The sequence below is a fragment of the Gopherus flavomarginatus genome, chromosome 1 (assembly GCF_025201925.1).
Source record: "Gopherus flavomarginatus isolate rGopFla2 chromosome 1, rGopFla2.mat.asm, whole genome shotgun sequence".
NCBI classification, from domain to species: Eukaryota; Metazoa; Chordata; order Testudines; family Testudinidae; genus Gopherus; species Gopherus flavomarginatus.
In genome coordinates, this window is record NC_066617.1 from 9,468,927 (window position 1) to 9,486,503 (window position 17,577).

The window sequence follows — 17,577 nt, forward strand, 5'->3', positions numbered from 1 at the left end:
TCCCAGTGCCTGATGGAGCAAAAACATTGTCGCGGGTGGTTCTGGGTACAGCCTCACCCCTCCCTCTGTGAAAGCAGCAGACAACCGTTTCGTGCCTTTTTTCCTGGGTGAACTGCGCAAACGCCATGGCACAGCAAGCATGGACCCTGCTGAGCTCAAGACAGCAATCATGGACGCTGTAAGCACCTCGCGCATTATCGTGCAGTCTATGCTGAACCAGGACCTGCAAAACCAGGCGAGGAGGAGGCGGCTATGGCAGCACGGCGACGAGAGTGATGAGGACATGGACACAGAATTCTCTCAAACCACGGGCCCCTGTGCTTTGGAGATCCTGCTGGTAATGGGGCAGGTTCTAGCCATTGAACGCCGATTTTGGGCCCGGGAAACAAGCACAGACTGGTGGGACCACATAGTTTTGCAGGTTTGGGACGATTTGCAGTGGCTGCGAAACTTTCGCATGTTTAAGGGCACTTTCATGGAACTTTGTGACTTGCTTTCCCCTGCCCTGAAACGCCGGATTACCAAGATGAGAGCAGCCCTCACAGTTGAGAAGCGAGTGTCAATATCCCTCTGGAAGCTTGCAATACCAGACAGCTACCGGTCAGTTGGGAATCAGTTTGGAGTGGGAAAATCTACTGTGGGGGCTGCTGTGATGCAAGTAGCCACAGCAATCATTAAGCTGCTGCTACGAAAGGCTGTGACTCTGGGAAATGTGCAAGTCATAGTGGATGGCTTTTCTGCAATGGGATTCCCTAACTGTGGTGGGTCAATAGATGGAACCCATATCCTTATCTTGGCACCAGAGCACCAGGGCACCTAGTACATAAACCGCAAGGGGTACTTTTAAATGGTGCTGCAAGCACTGGTGGATCACAAGGGACGTTTCACTAACATCCACGTGGGATGGCCAGGATGGGTTCATGACTCTCGCGTCTTCAGGAACACTACTTTGTTTAAACAGGTGCAGCAAGGGAATTACTTCCCAGACCAGAAAATAACAGTTGGGGATGTTGAAATGCCTGTAGTTATCCTGGGGGACCCAGCCTACCCCTTGATGCCATGGCTCATGAAGCCATACACAGGCAGCCTGGACAGTAGTCAGGAATTGTTCAACTACAGGATGAGCTAGTGCAGAATGGTGGTAGAATGTGCATTTGGCCATTTAAAGGTGCGTTGACGCACATTACTGACTTGCTCAGACCTCAGCCAAACCAATGTCCCCTTTGTTATTGCTGCTTGCTATGTGCTCCACAATCTCTGTAAGAGTAAGGGGGAGACCTTTATGGCGGGGTGGGAGGCTGAGGCAAATCACCTGGCGGCTGATTACACGCAGCCAGACACCAGGGCGATTAGAAGAGCACATCGGGAAGCGCTGTGCATCAGAGAAGCTTTGAAAACGAGTTTCATCTCGGGCCAGGGTACGATGTGACTGCTGTGTTTGTTTCCCCTTGATGACCCCCCCCCCTTGATTGACTCATTCCCTGTAAACAACCCACCCTCTCCCTGCGATTACAGCTTACCTAAGGAAATAAAGTCACTATCGTTTAAAAATCATGTATTCTTTACTAATTCATTATAAAAAGAGGGAGAGAACTGACAAGGTAGCCCGAGTGTGGTTTAGGAGGAGGATAGGAGGGAAGGAAAAGGCCACTAAAAACATTTCAAAGTAATGACAGCCTTTTGGTTGGGCTGTCCATGGGAGTGGAGTGAGCGTGTGCACGAAGCCTTCCCCCACGCGTTCTTACACGTCTGGGTGAGGAGGATGTGGAACATGGCGAGGGTGGTTACACAGGGGCTGCAGCGGCACTCTGTGATCCTGCTGCTGTTCCTGAAGCTCCACCAGACGCCCGAGCATGTCAGTTTGATCATGCAGCAGCCCCAGAGTAGCATCCTGCCACCGCTGATCTTCCTGCCTACACCTCTAATCTTCCTACCACCACCTCTCATCTCTAGCGTCCCTCCTGTCCTCACGTTCACTGGCATCTTTCCTGTAATTTGATACCACGTCCTTCCACTCATTCAGATGAGCTCTTTCATTGCGGGTCACTTCCATGATTTCCGAGAACATTTCGTCTCGCTTCTTTTTTTTCCACCGCCTTATCTGAGAGAGCCTTCGGGATGGAGTAGGAAGGCTTGAAAAATTTGCAGCTGCATGAGGGAGGGGAAAAAGGGAGAGAAGTATTTAAAAAGATACATTTTACAGAACAATGCTTATACTCTTTCATGGTGAACAACATTGTTCACCTTACATAGCACATGTGATTTGACTACAAAGTTGCATTTTGCATCTTAATATTGAGTGCCTGTGGCTCTGGTGTTAGAGATCTCACAGACGCAGGTCTGGGCAGCAGAATTCGGCTTACATGCGGCCATGATAAGCCATTATCTTCTGCAGCCTTCATATATCCAGCGCCCTCCTTTACCAAAGAGGAAGCAAAGCCCGTTCAGTGCTGCTTCTTTCCTGTTAACATGCAGCAGCAGAAACCACCCCCCCATCCAATTCTCTGGGATGATCACTTTACCCCTCCTCCCACCACGTGGCTGGTATCATGGAAGATCACTGCTAAACACCCCACCACCACCACCGCGTGGCTGGTAGCAGGGAAGATCCCTGCTAGCCAAACATGAAAAAGCTCAGCGCCAATCACCCGCCCCCCTTCCCCCTGCTTGGCTACCTGCAAGGAAGGATTTCTTTTAAGCAACAGGCAAACAGCCCAGTGGGAATGGCCATCTCTGTCCCCTTAATTAAATTCCTGAATTTCAACCAGGTTACCATGAACGATATCACTCTCCTGAGGATAAGACAGCGAGATAAAGAACGGATGTTGCTTGAATGCCAGCAGACACCGGGACCATACGCAGCTAGACTTTGTCATGCAATGATACCAGATTACTTGCTACATGCATGGCGTGGTCAAGTATCCTACCATGGAGGACGGAATAAGGCTGCCTTGCCCAGAAACCTTCTGCAAAGGCTTTTGGAGTACCTCCAGGAGAGCTTCATGGAGATGTCCCTGGAGGATTTCTGCTCCATCCCCAGACATGTTAACAGACTTTTCCAGTAACTGTACTGGCGGCGAATGCATCCCAAGTCCTCAGGGCAAATTAATAATTAAAAAACGCTTGCTTTTAAACCATATTTTATATTTACAAAGGTACCCTCACCAGAGGTCCCTTCCATGGCTTCATGGTGTGGGATAGTGGCTTGAGAGGGCTGGGAGGGTAATTCCGTCAGGGTGAGAAAAAGCTCTTGGCTGTTGGGGAGAACGGAGTGTTGTGTGCTCTCTGCAAGCTTGTCCTCATCTTCCCCGTCCGCAGAATCCTCAGCCATGGCTGAGATTACCACCCCCTACCTCGGAATCCACGGACAGGGGTGGGGTAGTGGTGGCGGACCCCCTGAGAATTGCATGCAGCTCAGCTGAGAAGCGGCATGTTTTCGGCCCTGCCCCGGACCTTCCGTTTGCTTCTTTGGTTTTCTGGTAGGCTTGTCTGAGCTCCTTAACTTTCACACGGCACTGTACTGAGTCCCTGGTGTGGCCTCTCTGCATCATGGCCTTGGAAATTTTTTCAAATATTTTTTCATTTCGTCTTTTTGAACGGAGTTCTGTTGGCACGGAATCCTCTCCCCATACAGCGATCAGTTTCAGTACCTCCCGTGCGGTCCATGCTGGAGCTCTTTTTCGATTCTCAGGAGACTGCATTATTACCTGTGCCGGTGAGCTCTGCGTGATCACCTGTGCTGGTGAGCTCTCCACGCTGGCCAAAAAGAAAATGAAATTCAAAAGTTTGTGGGGTTATTCCTGTCTACCTGGTCAGTGCTTCCGAGTTCAGATAGCTTTCCAGGGTGGTCACAATGGTGCACTGTGGGATACCGCCTGGAGGCCAATACCGTCGATTTGCGGCCACACTAACCCTAATCCGACATGACAATACCGATTTCAGCGCTACTCCCCTTGTCGGGGAGGAGTACAAAAGTCATTTTTAAGAGCCCTTTATATCGATATAAAGGGCTTCATTGCGTGGACTGGTGCACGGTTAAATCGGTTTAACTCTGCTAAATTCGGTATAAACGCGTACTGTAGACCAGGCCTAAGATGAGTGAGCTGCTTCCCTTTCTTATCCTCATTTTGTCAACTACAACATTCATTCAGGCAATGAAACATTCTTCTGTACGAAGCAATACAAATAATTTTCTTTTTTCCAGTTTGTGTATTTTGTGCATTTAAAAGCACTTTGTGTATAGTTGGTTTAATTGTTTCCCCTGCATAGTATCTTCCTGTGTTTGTTGCTATTTGAAAAATCCACGGATAGGAAAAGAAAATTCAATAGTGAAATGGAGTTATAAAATCACCATATTTGTCAGGTGTCTTGGGGGGCAGGTGTAGGACCTAAAAAAAAATTCATTATAATTATTTAAAAATTGTTTGTTTGGATCTTGAATTGACTCTTGTCAGGATTCCCTCCCCACTCTGAACTTTAGGGTACAGACATGGGGACCCGCATGAAAGACCCCGTAAGCTTATTTCTACCAGCTTAGGTTAAAAACTCCCCAGGGCACAAGTTCTTCCTTGTACCTTGGATTAGGTAACGCTGCCACCACCAAGTGATTTAAACAAACATATAGGGAGGGCCACTTGGAGCCATACCTTCCTCAAATATCCCCCCAAGCCCCTACTCCCCTTTTCCTGGGCAGGCTTGAGAATAATCCCCTCAAGTCCCTATGCCCCTTTCCTGGGGAGGCTTGAGAATATATCCTCACGAAATGGTACAGGAGAACACAGACCTAAACCCTTGGATCTTAAAATAATGAAAAATCAATCAGATTTTTTAAAAAGAATTTTAATTAAAGGAAAAAGGTGAAAGGAGTACCTCTGTAAAACTAGGATGGAAGATAATCTCATGGGCAATCAGATTCAAAACACAAGAGTTTCCCTCTGGGCAAAACTTTAAAGTTACAAAAAGAAAACCAGGAATACCCTCCCTCTCAGCACAGAGAAAATTCACAGTCCAGAATAAAAGTAAATCTAACACATTTCGTTGCTAAATACTTACTAACTCTATAGGAGTTGGATTGCTGGCTTCTTTGATCTTACTCAGGCCAAAGCCACAGGGAACAGACACACAAAAGCCTCTCCTCTTCACCCCCTCCCCCCGCCACCCATTTGAAAGTATCTTGTCCCCTTATTGGTCCTTTGTGTCAGGTGCCAGCCAGGTATTTGACCTTCTTAACCCTTTGCAGGTAAAAGAGGAATTAACCCTTTACAGGGCAAAGAGGGATTTTATGCTACTCGTAGCTGTATGTTTGTGACAATTCTGCTTTTACTCCAAGCAACGTTTAAAGAGAGTTTGGCTTCTATTCTTAATTCTTCAATAGTAGTTAGGCCCAAGATAAGATGAGATAAAATTAAGCAAGGTTTTATCCCAGCATTCAGCTCAGGTATCACTTAACAAACCTTGCTATTCCACCCATGTATTCTTTCTGTTGAATTCAAATGGAGTTAATTTTTAATTCAAAGCTTAATACTCTCCTTTTGCTTCCTTCATATATGAACTGATTTGTTCTTGCTGCTATTTTTTTTTTTTTTTATTGTATCACTAAAAGATGTGCTGTGCTGTCTCTTCAAATGAGCGCCATCACTCCTGGTCCTGCACAGGCAACAAGAAAATATACTGAGTCTTTATATGTATATTTTTGCTTTTTTCTTGAGGGACTCAATACATTAGAAAGAGGTTAGACCCATTTCTGCCCTCAGACATCAAAAAAGGAATGAGTTTTAAATAACATTCTCTGTTAGTTTTCAGCATAGTACATGTGTATACATATTCTCTCCCCTCCTCCCCCGCTTGATTACTTCTGGGCCTTTGGCGTGTGTGTACCCTGCCAGTTGCGTGACACAACAAAAATCAAATAAAAAAGTTGTCAGGTTTTGTCCTTGTAGATGACATGGTACAAATGCAGGTAATGGATTAAAACATGTTCCCCTGACAGAAATCTTTTTAAATGTAACGAATAAAGTCCCCTCAATTTTGACAAAATAACTTGCTAAGTCTTAGGACTTGCATTCTGATTTTGTAATATAATTGGTTAGTACACTATTCTAATATCTTGTCTTGACACATTTTTCTCCCAGAATACATTGGTTATTTTTTTTTCCTTGGGTTGAAATACAAGATATGAGAAGGAAGACTAATTTATCCTGCAAGAAATAAAAAGTGTTGAGTTACCTAATAAATAATGTAGCAATAAATGAAAAATCATTAATTCAGAACAGCCCTAAAATAATTTTTCATGGTCCAGTGTGACGATTTTGATTGGTACACCACCTGGGAGTATGCGCCTACATTATGAAATGAACAAAAATGGAACAAAGATTTCCAGCGAGTTGTATAATATAAACGTTATGGGCGGCCATATAAGTGACCATGATATCAGCAGATTTACGACATTCGTTCAATGTACCTTTGGAATGTTAGTTGTAGTCAGGACTCTGCCTACTCTGCAGCAAGCTAAACCTAAATTCTGCTGTAAGTGTCCTTTTAAATATCCCACTGCTGAATTCTGCTGCAGATTCATGTAAATTAAGAAATGGAGGATCTTATTGAATATGAAAAATGCCTTAAATACATCATACTTTTTGGTTTATTTTGGTATGTTCAGTTTATTTTACTCTACACCCATATTTTCCACGTTCTGCTGATTTTATGCAGTGTGTAGTTGTACAGTAGAAGTTATCAGGAGCGGCTGGGAACCTGTAATGGACACTTGGGCCTTTTTGCACTCAGGAAGGTGTGGGTGGGATATGGCTAGGATTTTTGCACCCAAACGATAGTGGAAGTGTTGGGCCTTTCAGAATGAGATAAGTTGCCTCTTCATGCTTGGTTCGCACTTAAAGGGTGACCCCGTTTTTGGGGAGACGTTTTAAATCCTAGTTCCTCCACCTCAGTAATTCATGACCTCAACTAGCAAGACACTAGATCCACAACTACATCCAACTGTGATAGATAAGCACATGACTGGGATTTTTTTAAACTATTAGATAAGTAGTTTACATTTACATTGTCATCATCAGGCAACACTAACTCTTGGAAGACAAATGGTGAATAGGGTAGTTCACACTGTTGCACGAAGGAACATCAACACTCTCTGATTTCACATCTAGTATTTTTTGAAAATTAGCTTCTCCACAAAACAATTTTTCAAGACACACACTGAAGAAACTTTTTTTTTTCTTCAATTAAAGCTTATTCTGCAGTACATCGTAAGTCTGAATTGGTGCTGGACTGTGTCACAGATTCTGCTGTCCTGAATGCAGTACGATATTGAACTAACTCAGTGGTCCCCAATGCAGTGCCCGCGGGTACCATGGTGCTCGCTGAGGCATTTATGTGTGCCTGCCTAGTGCCCAGCAGGGGAAATAAGCTAGGTCCCACGCCTGCTGGGGACAGAGTACTCCAGGGCTGCAGGCTGCGGGCGCCAGTTTTCTCTGCCCCTGGCAGGTGCGGGGCTGCGGCTTCTCTCTGGCTTCTCCGGGGCTGCAGGCTGCGGGCGCTGGTGTTCTCGGTCCCCAGGAAGCGCCAGGCCCTTCTCTCCAGCTTTGAAGCCAGAGAGAAGATGCGGCCCCACCCCTGCTGGGGACAGAGAACTCCGGGGCTACAGCCTTCATTCTGTGTTTAAAGTAAGAATAATAAATATTTTTGGACCAGCAGTTAAACAATGTTTTACTTTTTAAATTTAAGATGAAAACTGTTTATGATATTTATTTTGTAAAAACTCCCTAATTTTTTTTACAGGTAGATATAAAAAAGCAAATTCACATGGTAAGGTGAAAGAGTAATTGTCGAATAATTTAATTTAATACCTTTTACATGTAAAATTACCCTTTTTGTCTTAGCAAGTCATATATTATGTAATATTAAATATTATTTTTTTCATATTATTTAATGTACAAATATAAAATAAGCCTTGAAAAATTGTTGGCGCCCGCCACACTCTTCTGAAAACGTGAATGTGCTACTGGCCACAAAAAGGTTGGGGACCACTGAACTAACTTGTCTGACCTTCAGTGTGAACACACGAATGAAGAACATTCCATCCAGCCTGCCTATTCATAGAATGATGTTGACTAAAGAGATTTCTTTATATACTTTTGAAGGCTGGTATTTGGTGCTATGGCAATTAAATATGAAGTTGGAGTTTTGTGTGTATGAAAGACAGAAACTATTAAACTAAATATTTTTGGGGTTTTTTTTTAGTATTTAAAAATTATAATAAGGTAAAAATGAGATGGAAAAATGTTCTATATTCCCACAGTGATGCTTCTTTCTGTATTAACTACAGTTTAAGCATAAGTAATGTCTATCCTTTGGGTTGGGTTCTTTTTTTGTGTGTGTGTGTGTGGTTTGTCCTTTTTTACACAGTATGGCTTATTTAATATTTAGTTATGAAATTGAACTGCTCATGGTTCTAGCTGAGACAAAGGGGCTTCAGACAATGTATGGGGGAACTTAATGGTGACCTACAAAGAAATACTATTGTTGCCGTTTTTAAATTTGTGTATAACAAATGTTTCGGGGGACTTTAAAATAATTTATTCCCTTTCCCCACTATAAATATAAATTCTTGGCTGTTCTATTTTTGCTGGAAGACTATTTAGAGAACAGGAATGGACAGTTTAACAGCTCTGAGTTTGTGGGGGGGGGTTGTATCTTTCACAAAGGGAGCATTTCCCCCAAGTGTATGTCAGAAGTTTAATTTAAACAGATGTTAACAAAAAGTTACCAACAGTCTGATTATACCTAATTATATAATTATTATGATTACTATAATCGTGTATTTGCTTATATAGTGTCCCAAAATGTGCTTTAGGTGCCTCTGTCAAATAGAATGACCTAACAACTGCCCTGAAGAGTTTTCAGTCTAAAATTTTAGAAAAGAGATGGTGAATGCTAGTAGCAGAAGAATGGGAGTGGGGGGGAGGGGGAGAGGACCAGGCTTACTAAAAATGAACTAACTGCCAAAAATAAGATAATTCTTCAAATGTCAGTCTCTTGTCATGCCATAATTATTTCAACACTACTGCATTGTAGTGCACTTGATGCTTCCTTAAAGGCCAGTGGAAAGCTGCACCTAGTACTACAGGAAGTGGCAGCCTGTCTTCTAGGAAGGGCGGTCTGACAAGTCCCATTTCCAGCAGTGTCCAATGCACCAGCTGGAGTACAGCAATTTTTATTTAACCAACAAGAAATGAGTCTATCAGGCTAGGAAGAAATCCTGTTGAAGGTGAATACATGGGCTTTCCCTTTAGCCACCCCTCCCTCTATGTTTTTCCATAAGGTCAAATGAGCTAAAGTAAATACTAAAAGACTTTTAGTGCACACCAAACTGGCATGAAAATCTTATCTACCTTTTCTTGAACTCCACAGGACACTTGTGGCCAATAGGTTCACTCATATCACTTTCTTTGAACACATCAAAGAATCCTGTGGCACCTTATAGACTAACAGACGTTTTGGAGCATGAGCTTTCGTGAGTGAATACCCACTTCTTCAGATGCATGTGGTGGAAATATCCAGGGGCAGGTATATATATGCCAGCAAGCAAGCTAGAGATAACGAGGTCAGTTCAATCAGGGAGGATGGGGCCCTGTTCTAGTAGTTGAGGTGTGAAAACCAAGAGAGGAGAAACTGGTTCTGTAGTTGGCAAGCCATTCACAGTCTTTGTTCAATCCTGAGCTGATGGTGTCAAATTTGCAGATGAACTGAAGCTCAGCAGTTTCTCTTTGAAGTCTGGTCCTGAAGTTTTTTTGCTGCAGGATGGCCACCTTAAGGTCTGCTATAGTGTGGCCAGGGAAGTTGAAGTGCTCTCCTACAGGTTTTTGTATATTGCCATTCCTAATGTCTGATTTGTGTCCATTTCTCCTTTTCCGTAGAGACTGTCCAGTTTGGCCGATGTACATAGCAGAGGGGCATTGCTGGCATATGATGGCGTATATTACATTGGTGGATGTGCAGGTGAATGAACCAGTGATGGTGTGGCTGATCTGGTTAGGTCCTGTGATGGTGTCGCTGGTGTAGATATGTGGGCAGAGTTGGCATCGAGGTTTGTTGCATGGATTGGTTCCTGAGCTAGAGTTATTATGGTGCGGTGTGCAGTTACTGGTGAGAATATGTTTCAGGTTGGCAGGTTGTCTGTGGGCAAGGACTGGCCTGCCACCCAAGGCCTGTGAAAGTGTGGGATCATTGTCCAGGATGGGTTGTAGATACTTGATGATGCGTTGGAGGAGTTTTAGCTGGGGGCTGTATGTGATGGCCAGTGGAGTCCTGTTGGTTTCTTTCTTGGGTTTGTCTTGCAGTAGGAGGCTTCTGGGTACACGTCTGGCTCTGTGGATCTCGATGCCAACTCTGCCCACATATCTTCACCAGCGACACCATCACAGGACCTAACCAGATCAGCCACACCATCACTGGTTCATTCACCTGCACATCCACCAATGTAATATACGCCATCATATGCCAGCAATGCCCCTCTGCTATGTACATCGGCCAAACTGGACAGTCTCTACGGAAAATGATAAATGGACACAAATCAGACATTAGGAATGGCAATATACAAAAACCTGTAGGAGAGCACTTCAACCTCCCTGGCCACACTATAGCAGACCTTAAGGTGGCCATCCTGCAGCAAAAAAAGCTTCAGGACCAGACTTCAAAGAGAAACTGCTGAGCTTCAGTTCATCTGCAAATTTGACACCATCAGCTCAGGATTGAACAAAGACTGTGAATGGCTTGCCAACTACAGAACCAGTTTCTCCTCTCTTGGTTTTCACACCTCAACTACTAGAACAGGGCCTCATCCTCCCTGATTGAACTGACCTCGTTATCTCTAGCTTGCTTGCTAGCATATATATACCTGCCCCTGGATATTTCCACCACATGCATCTGAAGAAGTGAGTATTCACCCATGAAAACTCATGCTCCAAAACGTCTGCTAGTCTATAAGGTGCCACAGGATTCTTTGCTACTTTTACAGATCCAGACTAACACGGCTACCCCTCTCATATTTGAACACATCTTCTTCTAACTCTCACCTTTACAAACTTCTGTAGGAAATAGCTGTGATTATTTTTGTGTATGTGTTCATGTTCCAAGTGGGTGGGTGATAGGGGAGAAAGGGAAATTCAAAATATCAATTTAATTACAAGTATCACAGGCGTAACCGTGTTAGTCAGGATCTGTAGAAGCAGCAAAGAGTCCTGTGGCACCTTATAGACTAACAGACTTATTGGAGCATGAGCTTTCGTGGGTGAATACTCACTTCGTAGGATGCATGTCTAGTTTAATTACAGTACAGCAAAGCAAAAACCATGCCAGGCTTTACTGATCTATTTATTGAGGTACTTGTATGATCTTCATCAGCACACTATGAGCACCTCCCCAGTATTTAAATATAGAAATAACACTCGCTTCCTTTCTGGCCTCAATCTCCTCTTTCCCAGCCTTCAAAAGCATTAAAAGAAAGTCTGATTTATATCCTAGTGAAGTCTTTCCTCACTTATACCAAAACACCAACACTCTAAGCTATCATCATGAGGTCTACCATCGTGGCTTAATTTTTAAAACTCTGTTGGCAGCCCTTCAGTTCAGCCTTTCACAGTACAAATAACTTGACCACTCTTCGTGTTGTATACATTTCTATTTCCTTTGTTAAGATGTTAGACTAGTATCTGTGCTCTAAATACAAAAAGGGCAATACAATAAGACTGGACGAGGCTCATCAAAAATTGGCTTCAAAAGTCAGCTTTAAAGTGTGGAAAATAATAGCCCACAGTGTATTCATATATCCTCATATATCCACATGCATCCGACGAAGTGGGTATTCACCCACAAAAGCTCATGCTCCAGTACGTCTGTTAGTCTATAAGGTGCCACAGGACTCTTTGCTGCTTTTATATATCCTCTATGTATACTGAAAAGATCTATTTTACTCCTAAGTTTTACATGGGCTAGAACATTTTGCCTATGTTTGGAATTCCCTATTCAATGTCAGATACTTTCCACCTTGATGTATTCTATATGCCCTAGTAGAAATTATTTTGAAAAGAAACCATTAAAGGTATGCTAATGACTATGAATTGTGACAGATGCTGTGGAAAGAGGCCTGTTGGCTCAGGCACAGCACCATTAACTATCTATCATAAAGTACTCTGGACTTTCTCATTTATTACTACTGCATAGCCCTAAGGGAGGGGGTGGAGTGGAAACAGCAAGAGTTTTTCTCCTATGCAAAATTGTAAGCTACTTACTTATCCTAATGTCATGATCCCCACTGTTTATCTGCGTGATGATTAGGAAAATGAGAAGTTGTGAAATATTGTTTTACAAACGTGATTTGAATTAACCATCTTAATATTGAAAAAAAAAAAAAAGGATGAAGTGTTTCTCACCAGGCTAACGGACTAGTGGATCTTCAAAACAAGAAACTAATTATAGGCATTACTTCTGAGATAATATGGCCAAATTGACTGGCCACAATTTCCAGGCTTTGTATCCCTCTGCTTCTGTCAAGTTCTTCCAGCATTATTCCGCTTCTGTCTCTGACCCTTCTGCTCCTGTCCATCCCACATTTCTGTCAGGTTCTGTCCCCACAGGTTCTCTCCCTGCATTCAGGTCAAGTTGCCTCTTTTTCTTCGGTGCTTCCTGGGTGCTAGCCATAGGGGTATGTAAGCATAGGCGAGACAGTCTCTCTGCTTGCTCTTCTGGTGCTTGGCACCACCCTGGCCCCCTGCTGCTGAGAAGAGCCATTTGAGGGAAAAAATCCTACTCACTACTTGCAGTTCTGAGATGGTGCATGCTGAGTCATTGAGTGGGCATACTGAGGAGCTGTGAGGGTGTGGAGATGTTCCTTTGGAGAATTTAGCTACCAAACTCTAAAAGTGGGAGAGAAGCCACGGGCCCGCAGCTGCCAGGGACAGAGAGCACTGGTGCCCGCAGCCCCGGAGTTCTCTGTCCCTGGCAGGTGGGGAGCCATGGCTTCTGTTGAAGCGGGAAAGAAGCTGCGGCCCCGCGCCTGCCGGGAACAGAGAGCACTGGCCCCAGCAGCCCCGGAGAAGCCGGAGAGAAGCTGCAGCCCTGTGCCTGCTAAGGACAGAGAGCACCAGTGCTAACAGCCTTGGAATTCTCTGTCCCCGGCAGGTGCATGGCTGCAGCTTCTCTCCCCTGCCATAGTGTTGGGGACCATTGGTACAGTACCGTACTGTATTATACCTTAAAGGGGAGCCAACCTGTGAGCGCGTTATATGCGATTTCGCGTTACGGCGGGGTGCGTTATTGCGAGGTTTGACTGTATTACAATGGAAAGTGGTTAGGCGTCCTTAACTATAGGCATAGCTACCAGCTCCACTTGTAATTTTATCTTTGAAAATCTGAGCTGTATTGACAAATGTAATGTGCCCAGAACAGATAGGTTATGATAACCTATCTGTTCTGGGCACATTACATTTGTATTACACCAGAATCCTGACATGTTCAAGATGAGCTTTTCTCTTGTTTCTATCCTGAGCTCTGCAAGGACACTGACAAAATTGTTAAAATACATACCTAGGAAAAGAATTTACTGTAAAAGTCAGTCAAATAAAGACATACTAGGTCGTTATGAAAATATAATTAGGTTAAATATAAAGAAATGAAAAACACTGTTCAAATTCTTTCTAAGGTTATAGACAATTTTTTTATATATTTGAGTAATAGTAACTTATAATTGCATCTGTGGAGGCAGGGCAATATCTGGAAGGGCCCAGTAGTATGTCCTTCTGCTTGAATTTCAGCCAGAATTAGTCATGTAAGCCAGGAGTTCTTAACCTTTTTCTTTCTGACAGCCACTTTCCCCTGCTATAAAAATTCCGCGGCCCACCTATGCCACCACAACTGTTTTTCTGCATATCCAGTAGATGAAAAGTCAGGGCTGGAATTAAGGGGGTAGCAAGCAAGGCAGTTGCCTGGATCCCTATGCCACAGGGGACCCCGTGAAGCTAAACTGCTCGGGCTTTGGCTTCAACCCTGGATGGCTGGGCTTGGGCTTTCTAACCTGGGTACCAGCGAGTCTAAGCATATGTCTACAGTACGAAATTAATTTGAACTTATTCTATTCGAATTTTCGGAAGCGATTTTATACATTCGGTATTGTGTGTCCCCACTAAGCTGCATGAATTCGGTGGAGTGCGTCCACAGTACCGAGGCTAGCATTGAACTTCGGAGCGTTGCACTGTGGAAAGCTATCCCACAGTTCCTGCAGTCCCCGCTGCCCATTGGAATTCTGGGGTAAGCTCCCAGTGCATGATTGGGCACAAAATTCTCACGGGTGTTTCTGGGTGTGTGTTGTCACTCGCTCTTCCCTCGTGAAAGCTACGGCAGACTCCAGACTGCCAGCAGGCGGTGCAGTACAGTGCACCTCCTGTTTCCTGGTACTATGAATCCACCTCGCATGTCCGCTTGTCTTTCTATCTACTCTTTTTTATCTAACCATTTCCCGCCTTTTTTCGGCTACCATGAACCGAGCAGCACAGCTTCCGCCACAAACTCTGCTCTCCCACTCTTGCATCGCTGGCTAATTTTTCCATGTTGTTGGTTCAGGGCTCCCGTGGAAGCTACAGAAGGCAACAGTTCCGCGCCGTTTTTTGGCCATCGTGAAATGAGCTGCACAGCTTCCGCCGCAAACTCTGCTCTCCTGTTCTTGCAGCTCTAGTGAGCTTCCCACCTCCATGAAAGCTGCAGAAGAGAACCATTTACGACTTTTTATTGGCCATCTTGAACTGAACAGCTCTCCTATGTTTCGTGCCTTTTTCCAGGATTACACATGCAGGCGCCATAGCAAGCGTGGAGCCTGCTCAGGTGTCCGCTGCAGTTTTGACCATCGTAAATACCTCATGCATTATCCAGCAGTATGTGCAGCACCTGCAAAACCGGGCTAGGAAGCGACAACAGTGCAATTACTATACTGGTGAGGACATGGACGCAGACGTTCCTAGAAACACGGCATGTGGTGATTGGGAGATCATGGTGGCGTTGAGCCAGTTTCATGCCATAGAACGCTGATTCTGGGCCCGGGAAACAAGCAGAGACTGGTGAGACCACATAGTGCTGCAGGTCTGGGATGATTGCCAGTGGCTGCAAAACTTTTATATGCGTAGGGCCGCTTTCATGGAACTTTGTGACTTGCTGTCCCCTGCTCTGAAGCACAAAGACACCAAAATGAGATTAGCCCTCACTGTTGAGAAGCGAGTGGCCATAGCACTGTGGAAGCTTGCAATGCCCGACAGCTACCGGTCAGTCAGGAATCAGTTTGGAGTAGGCAAATCTAATGTAGGGGCTGCTGTGCTTCAAGTAGCCAACACAGTCATTGACCAGCTGCTATCAAGGGTATTGACTTTGGGAAATGTGCAGACCATTGTGGATGGCTTTAATGCTCTGGGGTTCCCTAACTGCGGCGGGGCAATAGATGGAACGCATATCCCTATCTTGGCCCTGGCACACCAGGGCGGCCAGTACGTAAACCGCAAGGGATACTTTTCCATGGTGCTGCAAGCACTAGTGGGTCACAAGAGATGTTTCACTGACATCAGCTTGGGATGGCCAGAAAAGGTGCATGATGCTCGCATCTTCAGGGACTCTGGCCTGTTTGAACAGCTGCAGGAAGGGATTTACTTCCCAGACCAGAAAATTACTGTTAGGGATGTTGAAACGCCTGTAGTTATCCTCGGGGACCCAGCCTACCCCTCAGTGCCCTAGCTCATGAAGCCATACACAGGCACCCTGAACAGTAGTAAGGAACAGTTCAACCATAGGCTGAGCAAGTGCAGAATGGTGGTAGAATGTGCTTTTGGATGTTTGAAACCGTGCTGCCGCAGTTTACCGACTCAGTAGACTGTAGATCTCAGCACAACCAATATTCCAATTGTAATTGCTGCTTGTTGTGTGCGCCACAATATCTGTGAGAGTAAGGGGGAGATGTTTATGGAGGGTTGGAAGGTTGAAGAAACTTGCCTGGCGGCCAATTTCGCACAGCCAGACAACGGGGCAATTAGAAGAGCACAGCAGGGCGTGCTGCACATCAGAGAAGCTTTGAAAGCCAGTTTCATGACTGGCCAGGCTACAGTGTGACAGTTGTGTTTGTTTCTCTTGAAGTTACCCACCTCTTATATATATGAAAGGAAATAAAGTCAAAATTGTTTTTAAAAGATTCTTTATTATTTGTTGCACAACACATTGAGAGAAATGAGAAGGTAGACTGGGGGTAGGGGTTGGAGGAGGGAAGGACAAGTCCAGAAACTAAATCAAATTTTGCATATGCCAGCTTTCTCCTGCTTGGGCGATCCTCTGGGCTTGAGTGTGTGGGTCCCCATAGCCTCGACCCTCGTGTTCTTGGTCATCTGGGTGAGGAGGCTATGAAACTTGGGGAGCAGGGAGGGCCGTTATACAGGGGCTGCAGCGGCAGTCTGTGGTCTTGCTGCCTTTCCCGCATTAGATCCACCATACAGCGGAGCATGTCAGTTTGCTCCGCCATGAGCTTGACCATAGCGTCCTGCCTGCTGTCGTCATGCGTGTTCCTGTAATGCTTTACGGGACTCCGCAATTGTTTGCCTCCACGCATTCAGCTGGGCCCTATCAGTGCGGGAGGACTGCGTGAGCTCAGCGAATATGTTGTCCCAAGTTTGTTTTTTCTGCTTTTTAATCTGGGCCAGCCTCTGGGACGGAGTAGATGGGGCCACGTTGAAACATTTTGCACCTGCGGGAGGAGAAAAAGGGAGGGTAGTATTTTAAAAGATACATTTCAGAGAACAAAGGGGACACTCCTTCTCAGTGAAACATGCAATTCATAGTACACAGCACATGTTCTTTCTGTACAAGTTAGCATTTTGCCTCTTATACTGAAGTGCCTGCCACTTTGGTGTGAGTAAACCATCACACACGGCCGGGCAACATAATTGCAGGCAGCCTAGGGACACGTGGGGTTCTGCTTCTTCTACATTCATTTCAATGCTTTCAAACTGCTGGGGTCCCTTTCCCATAGCAAGCAATGCCTGGTGGTCTTGCCATATAAAAGGAGGGCCTATGGGCTTTCTGGGACGATAGCTTCACACAACACCCCCCGCACCCCCTGCATGGCTCCAATGAGGCTCTGAGCAGGGATGAGCCCTTTAAACTAAACGCGAACAGCCCAGCGTGGCTGGGTTTCCCCTCTGCCACCCACTGCGTGGCTCCAATCAGACTCACTCGCCAGAAGTACCTTCTCCGGGGTCATGGTCCAGGAGCCTACCTTGGGAGTTGGGGGAGGTTATTGGCTCCAGCGTTAAGAATAGTTCCTGGCTGGTGGGAAAACGGATTCCCCACTTGCCGCCTGTGCACTGTCCTCCTCCTCCTCTTCATCCTGCAATGAGTCTTCCTCCTCGCTCCGTGCAACTCTCCCCTTGTAGGTGTCCACAGACAGTGGTGGGGTAGTGGTGGCGTCACCCCCCCATAATTGCATGTACCTCACGGTAGAAGCGGAATGTATGGTGCTGTGACCCAGAGTGCCTGTTCGCC

The 17,577-nt window shown here is 45.2% G+C and overlaps 2 protein-coding genes across 4 annotated transcripts in view; both read left to right on the forward strand.

The window, feature by feature from the left end:
- CHCHD3 (coiled-coil-helix-coiled-coil-helix domain containing 3) overlaps positions 1-17,577 on the forward strand; it is a 281,390-nt gene that overhangs the window by 112,520 nt on the left and 151,293 nt on the right. The window lies entirely within an intron of this gene.
- Positions 528-16,178, forward strand: LOC127043187 (uncharacterized). The gene is made up of 2 exons (XM_050937027.1): positions 528-556; positions 15,278-16,178. Coding segments are annotated over exons 1-2 (507 nt in total). The 5' UTR covers positions 528-555; the 3' UTR covers positions 15,784-16,178.